The following is a 10648-nucleotide window of genomic DNA, read 5'->3' on the forward strand; positions in this document are numbered from 1 at the left end:
AAATAAAAGGTTGGAATAAAATCCTGCAACAAATGTCTTTATTTAGAGCTTGCCCGCTTCATCGAGTCGGGCTCAAAAGTCATCAAACTATCAAGCCTCCTTACAGATTAAGAATTGCATTATACATATTGTTGAACATGTGATTTGATAGTATTGGTGTTGTCGGATGGTCTAGCGTGTTAGCCCGGGCGGTTCGGTCTTCGCGTAGGATGGTTCGGCGTGTTAGTCCGGACAATCGACGATGAGATTAGTTCGGGTCAGAATCCTGATTTCTTAAGGGATTATCTGAATATCTCACGAGATTTTGTTTGGATTTCGTCTGATAATGCCGTAACGGGTTCAGACTTCCCTCCTATAAATATAAAGGTGTTTTATCTTATTTATCTTATGCATTAGCTTTAGGAGTAGTTTTAACCCTAGTTATAATTTTTCAATCTTAATCTTTACCTCACTTCGCCGTTACGTCGTTTTGAGATACTTTAGGTGACCTACCAACCTCAAGATCCGTCTTCCTCAATGGGTCCTCCCAGGAGGTGGGGTCTATTTTTTTCCTTGAAGCTCCCTACACCGTTTCGGATGGTCCTTCTATCAACCACAGAGAGATCATAAAGTCTTGCACACTGCAAACAAACCTTAGGGATCGTTAGTATTTAGACCGAAATGGTGCCAAAACATGTGAACATGATAGCGCAAGGTGTGGTTGCACGGTAGCATCACGATTTCCCTTGAGCCAGAGCTTAAGCCAAGAACGGGGTACAGTGTCTCAGAAAATGGCCGACAGCTACCACGATACTGCAACTCATCCCCCACAGCATCTTCACAGAAGCACAAGCCAACAACTGCCATCAGGGCATCACTTAACAAAGACGATGACCAGAGCAGCAAGCCAGCAAGCATTAACAAACGAGAAAGAAACCAAGAATAGTTCCTATTTTTTTACTAAAGAACCATAAAGAATACCCTGTTGCGGGTCCAAACACGGTTCACGAGTCCTGATTCCCCGCGATAAGCCAAAGCGTGAGTTTTTTCAAGTGTCCACACTTATCCAAAATGAAATACAAATTCGCATAGGCCGTGCTACTGTGCTAGCAAGCAACTGATCCTAGTCATACACTGGGCAGCAGGCAGCGAGCATTCCACTCCACGACGCAACCATCCGGCGCCGGTCTCCGTTCGTCGTCCCAGTCTCCGCGCCGTCCCGTAACAATCACAACACTGCAGGTAGTAGCTCAGTTTCAGTGGTCGCCGGCGAGCCACTCGACTCGAGCGCACGGCCAAATTGTTGGACCGAAATCCGGTTCCTCCCCACCGAACGGCTACGCATCCGCCATGCTCGTCGCCCTCCTCTGCCTCCTCGCCTGCTGCGCCGGCGCCGGCGCAGCAGGCGCCGCCGCGCCGAACGCGCGCCCGTGCGCGTCGCCCTACTCGACCAGCGCCTACCCGTTCTGCGACGCGTCGCTCTCCATCCCGGCCCGCGCGCGCGCGCTCGTCTCGCTGCTCACCCTGGACGAGAAGATCGCGCAGCTGTCCAACACGGCGGGCGGCGTCCCGCGCCTGGGCATCCCGCCCTACCAGTGGTGGTCCGAGTCGCTCCACGGCCTCGCCGACAACGGGCCCGGGGTCAACTTCTCCTCGGGCCCCGTCCGCGCCGCCACCGACTTCCCGCAGGTCATCCTGTCCACCGCCGCCTTCAACCGCTCGCTGTGGCGCGCGGTCGCCGAGGCCGTCGCCACGGAGGCCCTCGGCATGCACAACGCCGGCCAGGCCGGCCTCACGTATTGGGCGCCTAACATCAACATCTTCCGAGACCCAAGGTGGGGCCGCGGCCAGGAGACGTCCGGGGAGGACCCCGCTGTCGCTGCCGCGTACTCCCTCGAGTATGTCAAGGGTTTCCAGGGAGAGGAAGGAGAGGAAGGCAGAATCAGGCTCTCTGCGTGCTGCAAGCACTATACAGCGTATGACATGGAGAAATGGGAAGGCTTCTCGCGGTACACCTTCAATGCCAAGGTGAACGCGGCCACGTCTCTTCATTTCTCTGAACTTGTATAATATTGATTAAACAAGTTCCGTAGATATCCACCGCCCAACAGTCATTCATATCTTGGCTCATGCATAGAGAAACACGGAGTCACGGACATGTTAAAAATCAAAATCTCTCTCTTCATATACTCTGCTTATAGAAATAAATATGCTCAGTTCAAAAGTCGAAGTACAACCATATTTATTTTGCACTATTTTTGTTGCAAGTTGGGATTGTAATCCACTGCTCGCAGGTAAATGCACAAGATTTGGAAGACACGTACCAGCCGCCTTTCAAGACCTGCATCCAGGAGGCTCGTGCTAGCTGCTTGATGTGTGCATATAACCAGGTCAATGGTGTGCCTATGTGTGCTCACAAAGATCTTCTGCAGAAGACCAGGGATGAATGGGGCTTCCAGGGGTATGCTACTTGTTCTTCCTCTGAATTTGCCTCCGTTGAGACTTGGACCACAGAATATTTCAGGAATGACAAGGAATTTCATTATATGAACCAACAAATCCAGCATTTCCATTTTTTGTTTACATGTGTTCGTTTGATTCTCTCAAGGTACATTACATCTGATTGTGATGCTGTGGCAATTATTCATGAAAACCAGACATACACTAAATCAGGCGAAGATTCAATAGCAATTGTTCTTAAGGCAGGTTAGTACCCTCAAGACTTATACTGGAAAAACACGATTTGTTTCTCTTTGTAGACTAGAAGTGGCTTCTCAGTTAAATCTAGCATTTTTTGGGGGGCCAATCAAATCTAGCTTTTCAAATGTAGATACTATATGTTGGAAAATGGTAGTCAAGTCCAACTGATGTAAGCCTTATTTTGGTAACCCCCAATATTACAAAGCTATGTACATACTTGTTCCGTTTTGAGGCTTACCCGTTCTGTTTCCAGTGATTCCTTGAGAACCTTGCTGTTCGGAGGTTTCGACATCATGTCAAACTAAATTCCTTAGAACATCATCTGCCATCTCACATTTACGTCTTGAATCTATCAGCTGATCTTTTGCTGAGGTGTTAGGATTACTCTATTTTTTGAAGGAATGGATATCAACTGTGGTTCTTTCCTAGTTCGGCATACTAAGTCAGCAATTGAGAAGGGAAAAATTCAAGAAGAAGATATCGACCGTGCCCTTTTTAATCTATTCTCGGTTCAGTTGCGTCTTGGAATATTTGATAAGCCCAGCAACAACCAATGGTTCTCTCAACTAGGGCCCAACAGTGTGTGCACGAAAGAGCATAGAGAGCTTGCAGCAGAAGCTGTAAGGCAGGGTGCTGTCCTTCTGAAGAATGACCATAATTTTTTGCCTCTGAAGAGAAGCGAAGTTAGACATGTTGCCATCATTGGACCATCTGCAAATGACGCGTATGCGATGGGCGGAGACTATACAGGTCTCACTCTCACACCACTGCCTCGAATGAGCATTTGCTGAACTTACTATTGTGTATACATTTTAACATTATATTCACTTTATTCAGGTGTTCCCTGCAATCCTACGACCTTCCTTAAGGGCATTCAAGCATATGCTACACAAACAAGCTTTGCCCCTGGATGCAAGGATGCTTCCTGTAACTCAACAGATTTGTTTGGCGAAGCTGTTGAAGCAGCTAAAAGAGCCGATATTGTTGTCGTAATTGCTGGCTTGAACCTGACAGAAGAGCGTGAGGACTTCGACAGAGTGAGCCTTCTCCTTCCAGGCAAGCAGATGGGCCTCATACATGCCATTGCTAGTGTAGCGAAGAAGCCCCTTGTGTTGGTTCTCCTGGGTGGTGGTCCTGTTGATGTTTCGTTTGCAAAGCAAGATCCACGAATCGCAAGCATTCTTTGGCTCGGATATCCTGGCGAGGTTGGTGGACAAGTCCTTCCAGAAATTCTTTTCGGAGAGTACAACCCAGGTGAGTGAATAACCTCTTGAAAGAAAATATGACTGGCAATGGCATGTATTGCAATGAAAAAGTTGTGGTGGCCGCTGAACTAACTTGGCTGTTGATGTAATGCAGGAGGAAAGCTGCCTATAACTTGGTATCCTGAATCCTTTACTGCTATTCCCATGACTGATATGAACATGAGAGCTGATCCTTCACGAGGCTACCCTGGGAGAACATATCGATTTTACACTGGAGATGTAGTGTATGGCTTTGGATATGGTTTAAGTTACTCCAAATATTCATATAGCATCTCCTCGGCTCCGAAGAAGATCACCGTGTCGCGTTCATCCGATTTGGGCATTATCAGCAGAAAGCCTGCATACACAAGGAGGGATGGACTAGGCTCTGTGAAAACTGAAGATATCGCTTCATGTGAAGCTCTGGTTTTCTCTGTTCACGTCGCTGTTTCGAATCATGGTAGCATGGATGGGAGTCATGCTGTTCTTCTGTTCGCGAGATCGAAATCAAGCGTCCCGGGCTTTCCTATAAAACAGCTGGTTGGCTTTGAGAGTGTCCACACGGCGGCTGGCAGTGCATCCAATGTGGAGATTACTGTTGACCCCTGCAAGCAAATGAGCGCAGCCAATCCTGAAGGCAAAAGGGTACTTCTGTTGGGTGCCCATGTTCTAACGGTGGGTGATGAAGAGTTCGAATTATCCATTGAACTCTGACAGGGATGTGCCAAGTCCTACCATTTTATGGAGTTCAAAGTTGGGAATAATCTGATGAAACTTGTAAAGAAACACGTTGTAAAGATTCATTATTGAGCTGGATGCGTGTACGGTAAACATGCTGTGACCTGTGAAGATTCATCATTTGAGTTGGGTGCTAGTACAATTGCAGCCATTTTGCGGTATAAACTGCCGAAAAATACATCCAGCACACTACTCTGAATCGTATAGATAGATTTAATTAAAAGGTTGGAACAAACAGCACACTACTGCCAGAAATAAAAAGGGTACATGACCACCCAAAGATGTGCCGGTATCATCTGCCAGAAACTCGGAACAATTCGAGGCGTTTTGTCGTGTCATACACTCATTGTCAAGTTAACGTGGCGAGGTGGCGCCGACGCGCCGCGCCGCACCGCACCGCACCAGAGTCACACAGGGGAACTGCGAACTGGATCCAAAATTCGGAACTACCAGTGGCAGACTGGCAGTACAGGCTACCAGCCCACATGCTTTTCTTTCCCTCCCGTTCCCCGTCTGTCTCCCTCTCGTCGCATCGCGCACCGCTTCCCCAGTTCCCCCAGCTCCCCCCACCTTCCGTTGCCTTCTCGAACTCAACCCCCGCCCCCGTCGCGGATCGTCATGGCCGCCGGCCTCGCCTTCCCCGTCGCCTCCTTTCCACTCGCCTGCGTCTCCTCACCTCCCCACCCCGGGCACCGCATCTGCTGCGCGATCCCGTCGTCGTCCTCGCGCCGCACCGTCAAATCCTCGCCGCTCCGCGCGACTACCGTCCTCTCCAGGGAACGACGGGGCACGGGCCGTGGCGCGTCCGTAGTGTGCGCTGTCCAAGGCCAGGACACGACCATCCAAGGTACCCGGGTGACGTGTGTATGTGGATTCGTCCGTACGTAGAATTGTATAAATTGTTCATAGATTTGGTCCTTTGGAGGGGGCTGCAGATTTGGTTCTAGGAATCAACAAGTAGGATAGGATCGTATCGTAGGAGGATGCTGTGTCGTTTAGGTTGCGTGGTCTCCTCTACGTAGCCGACTGTTCGCTGGAATTAGCTAGGGAGGCAAAGGTTACGACACCAAGGGCGCAGCTGCGCAGCATTCTGGATGTGAGGTTCTTGTTTTTTCTAGCAACTCCACACAAGCAGCTGTTGACGTGTGTGCTTCTAGCTCTTTGTGAATATCTACCTTAAGTGACTTCAGACCATCTAAAAGAGACTAGCTAAATGACTCGCCAATCCAAATTTTATCTACTCAAAAGCAAAACAACTCTTCAACATCTAACCCGTCAAGCTATCTGACTTTTCAAATTGGCTTCCTCACTAGTCCAACGTGTGTGCTTCTAGCTCTTTATTGCTGCCAAAGCACGCAATCTTTCCCTATGTAATCCGTCTATTGGTGTAACCGTTTAGGGCTTATTCAGTTAGGGGTGGATTAAAGGTGATTGGAGGGGGATTAAATCTCTTCCTAGTCAAAACTGAATAGAAATGGATTTAATCCCCTACATTTTCCTTGCAACCGAACAAGGTTTTAAGTGGCATTTCTTTTAGATGCACTCAATGAAAATCAGGTGGGAAGTCTCCCTCACCTCCGCAGACCTGTCCAAAACAAAACACCTTTTAGTGCAACCAGGGATTCATGCATGTGCATTGGTGACTTGCTTTATCACTTGTTTGGTTAACCCCCTCTTCCAGGAGAACTCGAGGGAACAAGGGGCAGGGCATATTCTGATATTCGGTTGCAAGAGATTAAATCCCACCCAGGAAGAGATCAAACTATGGGTATCTGCTTTCTATGCAGAGTAAACTTGCAGCCAATCTTATCAGAAAATGCGGACCAACCTTCTCCTCTGTATGCAGTCCTATAGATTTCAGGCAGGATTGGTTCCATGACTCTAGAGAAGTGGCTCGATTCCAGACGGCAGTGAGGAGGTTTCGCGGAGACAGGAGAAGTGGTCTAACTAAACACGTTTGGAGAAGTGGGCTAACTGAACTGTATTTTAGGGAGGAACAGGATTGAATCTAGGCTATGATTGATCCACAACTGAACAAGGCCTAAGGGATTTAATCCCCTCAATCACTTTTAATCCTCTTCAATCCCCAGCAAACCGATCAAGCCCTTAGGTATGTATCACAATTTCTAATATTGTCGAATAGGGCTGCTATGATCGAAATATGGAAGTATACAACTTTGGAGGTGGGGGTGATATAGAAGTCCTGACTTATTCTGTATTAGTTAAATACTTAAATGTATAGATTCATTTATGACTCATGTGGGTCATGTACCCCTTTTTATTTCATCGATTTGGTATGGTGGCGTGTAACACCCTTTGGTTTGATGAGGATGTATCACATCACATTGTTAATCCCTGGGATAACTGAATGCATTTCCTATTAGTCCCTTTAGTGTGGTTGCTTTATACATAACATAATTATCTTGAAGTTTAAAATAAAAGTTGTTTGCTAAAATGAAATTTGCAAAGATTAAAACCAGCAATGCTTGTTTCTTAGCCATGATTAATAATAGCTTAGGAGATTGCTTCTTGTTCTTTTAATAACTATCAATTTTGACAGTTGCAACATGCTTTTTGCACAAATCAAGGCATATTTGAACTGTTCAGATGTATCATATTGGGATCGACATATCATGCTGGGTTCAATTGTACATTATTGTGTTTCCTTGGAATGATCAAGCACACGGGTATCTACTATCTAGTACTTGTGTTGCATTCAAAATGACAACCTTTATGTTGATGTACTCTTTTATTGCTGAGAAAGCACCAAAACACCCAGTTCTCCTATGTGCATCCAGAGATCCATGCATGTGCATGGGTGACTATGACTTGCTTTATTATGGTATAATAGTATAATTAGCAACATGTTTTTTGGCACAAAGTGAGGCATATTCTAACTTATTGGATGCATTTTCTCCTTACTTCTAGCACCTTCATTTATACATCCATCTTCTTATGTCCTGACATTTGGTTTACCATGTTTGTCAAATCATTATTTTAAATCAATGTGCTTCAGTTACCCTCATTTATACATCCATCTCCTTATGTTCCGACATTTGGTTTAGCATGATTGTCAAATCATTAATTCGAATCAATGTGCTTCAAGTAAACTATTTTCCTTTTAGAGCATAATTCCCCTGAAACTAAAGTTTTTCTTTACAAAAAGAAGACTCCTTTGCAATTTCGCGTGGCATTCGAAGTAATGTTGGTTAAGAATGGAAAAACCTGGGCATACCTAAATCATTATATTGCTCTGCATAAAACTTAATGTTGCACTGGTACAAATTGTCCCTTTAAACTGTATTGTTAGTAGTAGTATTTCGTAGAAAACAAAATCTAATCGAGAAAATTATCTCTCCCATTCAATCGCACCTGAAACTCTTTTATCATTGTTGTAATATCTTGAGATTCCTTCCTTTGTTGTTGATACTATACCTATGGATCAATCAATTGCTACTCTAATTTTTGAACTGCTCAATTGCAGTCCCAGATGTGACAAAGTCAACATGGCAATCACTCGTGATCGAGAGCGAGCTTCCTGTCCTGGTTGAGTTCTCGGCGGCATGGTGCGGGCCATGCAAGATGATAGAACCAGTTGTTGGCAAGCTCTCGAAGGACTACGAGGGGAAGCTGAAATGCTACAAGCTAAACACAGATGAGAGCCCGGACATCGCAAGCCAGTACGGGGTCCGGAGCATCCCCACCACGATGATCTTCAAGGATGGCGAGAAGAAGGATTCGGTTATCGGGGCCGTGCCAGAGAGCACACTGGTCACATGCATCGAGAAATTTGTCGAGAGGTAGAATGCGTAGTGGATCTCTTGAGCGGTTTCCTTTAAATCAAAAGGTCATTTCGAGACCACTTGGGCCATACAGAACAATTCTATAACTGCCTCTAGATGATGGGATTATATGTATATTATATACTCTGTTATTATTGTTTGAAGAAAGCGGCATGAAATTTGTGTCCACCCCAGCCTTGGTTTTGTTTTCTTATTCTTTAGAGGCTCTGAACTGTGTAACGTGGACGACCGAGAACCTCGTTCTATTCTTCTCATAATATATAAGAATGCACACATGAAACATCATTCCTTATGGCCATCTCCAATAATATGCTTGAGATATACATCTTGTTTCCGATATTCATCTGATTATTATGTACCACACGTGAGCCTGAACTAGGGATCGTGTTGCATCCAGAATGGCAACACGTATACTCGACGGCTGCATGTAAGGATGGGGCCTCTTGTTCGTACTGCAGAATTTCTTCGTTACGCCAATTATCAAGACCAATTACAGCAGAATCTCTATCTCACTCTTTATTTTAAACTCTACTCTATAAACCATACAATTTACAATATAAAACAGTACTTTACACTTCCTTTACACGCCTTGCTCTGAGGACCGCAGGGAGTGAGTCAGGCAAGAACCATCGACCAGTGGGTCCATTCCGTGATCCGGCAGATTCTGCAGAACAGCGGGCGGTCTGTGTGTCTGGATCTGCGATCGGTAGTCCTCTAGATTCAATGCGGGCCTAATCTGAGTACTGATTGCCCCAACCCGACTGGTGTGGTACGTACTGACCTGTGGAGGGATTATTAAAAAAAACACGCGCTGCCGGTGGGTGCTAAACGTGCGTCGGCGCCAGGATCAGGATTTGGATCACATGACTGAACTCCAGCCTTCCACCGTCGCTGGCAGTGGCAGTGGCAGTGGCGCTGTGGCAGGTGGCCTCGGCCAGCCGTCGGTGTGGCGGAACGCGGCAGGTCGCGACGGACCCTCTGGGTTCTTCTCCGCAACGACCGGACCCCTCCAAGCGAATGATTGCCCGTGCGCGGGGCAGCCGGGCCGCGCGGCCCATGGCCAATATCTTTATCACGCCACGAACGCCCGACCGGATGAGACCGCCACAGGATGAGTCCATATCTTCATTATTATTTACCAACTCAACCGCTGTGGCCACTGTTCGGTGCCAGGATCCTATCTATCTCCGCCTCCGCGACGGCGACGACGCATGCTTATTGCCTTAAACTAGACCACGTGGTGGCGGCCATGGCGCAAGATTAAACATGACAAAGGAGCTCCATGACCCGCGACGCAACCACCTCGCTGGTCAGGTCCGCCGTCCTCGTGCTGCGGAGCAACCGAGCAAGTGGCCGCCGTCTGACCTCTGACTGAAGGCCACGCACGGGAATCTGCCGGCCCCCGGCTTTGGGCCGGTAGCGCAAGCCAATAATAATTGAAATATATATATATATAGAGAGAGCCCTGGGCTCTATTTAGCTAGAGGAAGCCCCAGCCAAATATGAACGCACGTGCATTCTCAGCCGACTGACCTTTCAGTTTCCATATAAATACCGACGTGCTCCCGCGATTAGCTCCTTTGCTCCCGGCTCAGTTTCCATAACCGCAAAACCCCAACCCCGCCACGACTCCGGGAATCTCCGCCGATTCTTTCATCCCCGGCGACTCCGCTCCCCTTTCCGACGACTCTTCCAACCCCTCGCCGCTCGTTGTCGATCCAGTCGCAAACGGCATTTGAGCGGCGCGTCCTCGGTGTCCCCAATCCTCGCTCCAATATTCGCGCCGTTGCGTCCGGAGACCGGAGAAAACCCTACCTTCTCCGCCGACGCTTCTACTCCTTCGCTCTCCGCCGACCCGACTGCTTCCACGTTCTCCGCCATCCTCAACATTCGCCGCCGTCAACGGGTACCGCTCCAATTGGTAGTCCATCCCCAAACATTTTCGGTGTGTTCTTCCCAACCCTAGCTCGCGCGCATTTCATTGGATCGAGTTCGACTGTCAACAAACGAGTTGTTTTTTATTCATTTTGCATTGTGTGGATCACGGCTAGGGTTGAAATTATTTATGCAGTTGATGTATTACATTTACGCACATTTACACAGTTGGTTACACACACTTACACAGTTGGTTACGCACATGTACACAGTTGTTTATGCACATTAGGTTACATGTTTATGCACATT

At 47.3% G+C, this 10648-nt stretch overlaps 2 protein-coding genes across 2 annotated transcripts; both read left to right on the plus strand.

Annotated features, from left to right (window-relative positions):
- Positions 1 to 1357: 1357 nt before the first annotated feature.
- Positions 1358 to 4811, plus strand: LOC100381616 (uncharacterized). The gene is made up of 6 exons (NM_001174434.1): positions 1358 to 2007; positions 2274 to 2440; positions 2588 to 2685; positions 3079 to 3429; positions 3517 to 3933; positions 4039 to 4811. The coding sequence occupies exons 1-6, from the start codon at positions 1747 to 1749 to the stop codon at positions 4635 to 4637; spliced, it is 1893 nt and encodes a 630-aa protein (NP_001167905.1). The 5' UTR covers positions 1358 to 1746; the 3' UTR covers positions 4638 to 4811.
- Positions 4812 to 5223: 412 nt separating this feature from the next.
- On the plus strand, positions 5224 to 8748 carry LOC100272895 (putative thioredoxin superfamily protein). Its single transcript, NM_001147348.2, has 2 exons — positions 5224 to 5508; positions 8146 to 8748. The coding sequence occupies exons 1-2, from the start codon at positions 5280 to 5282 to the stop codon at positions 8463 to 8465; spliced, it is 549 nt and encodes a 182-aa protein (NP_001140820.1). The 5' UTR covers positions 5224 to 5279; the 3' UTR covers positions 8466 to 8748.
- The last annotated feature ends 1900 nt before the right edge of the window (positions 8749 to 10648 follow it).

The sequence above is a fragment of the Zea mays genome, chromosome 2, assembly GCF_902167145.1.
Source record: "Zea mays cultivar B73 chromosome 2, Zm-B73-REFERENCE-NAM-5.0, whole genome shotgun sequence".
Taxonomy (NCBI): Eukaryota; Viridiplantae; Streptophyta; class Magnoliopsida; order Poales; family Poaceae; genus Zea; species Zea mays.

Bases quoted from the DNA above. Each gene is read 5' to 3' on its own strand.
- LOC100381616 (NM_001174434.1), top strand. From the start codon at position 1,747: ATGCACAACGCCGGCCAGGCCGGCCTCACGTATTGGGCGCCTAACATC. The intron at 2,008-2,273 runs GTGAACGCGGCC...CACTGCTCGCAG, and splicing joins GGTACACCTTCAATGCCAAG to GTAAATGCACAAGATTTGGA. The intron at 3,934-4,038 runs GTGAGTGAATAA...GATGTAATGCAG, and splicing joins TTTCGGAGAGTACAACCCAG to GAGGAAAGCTGCCTATAACT.
- LOC100272895 (NM_001147348.2), top strand. From the start codon at position 5,280: ATGGCCGCCGGCCTCGCCTTCCCCGTCGCCTCCTTTCCACTCGCCTGC. The intron at 5,509-8,145 runs GTACCCGGGTGA...GCTCAATTGCAG, and splicing joins CCAGGACACGACCATCCAAG to TCCCAGATGTGACAAAGTCA.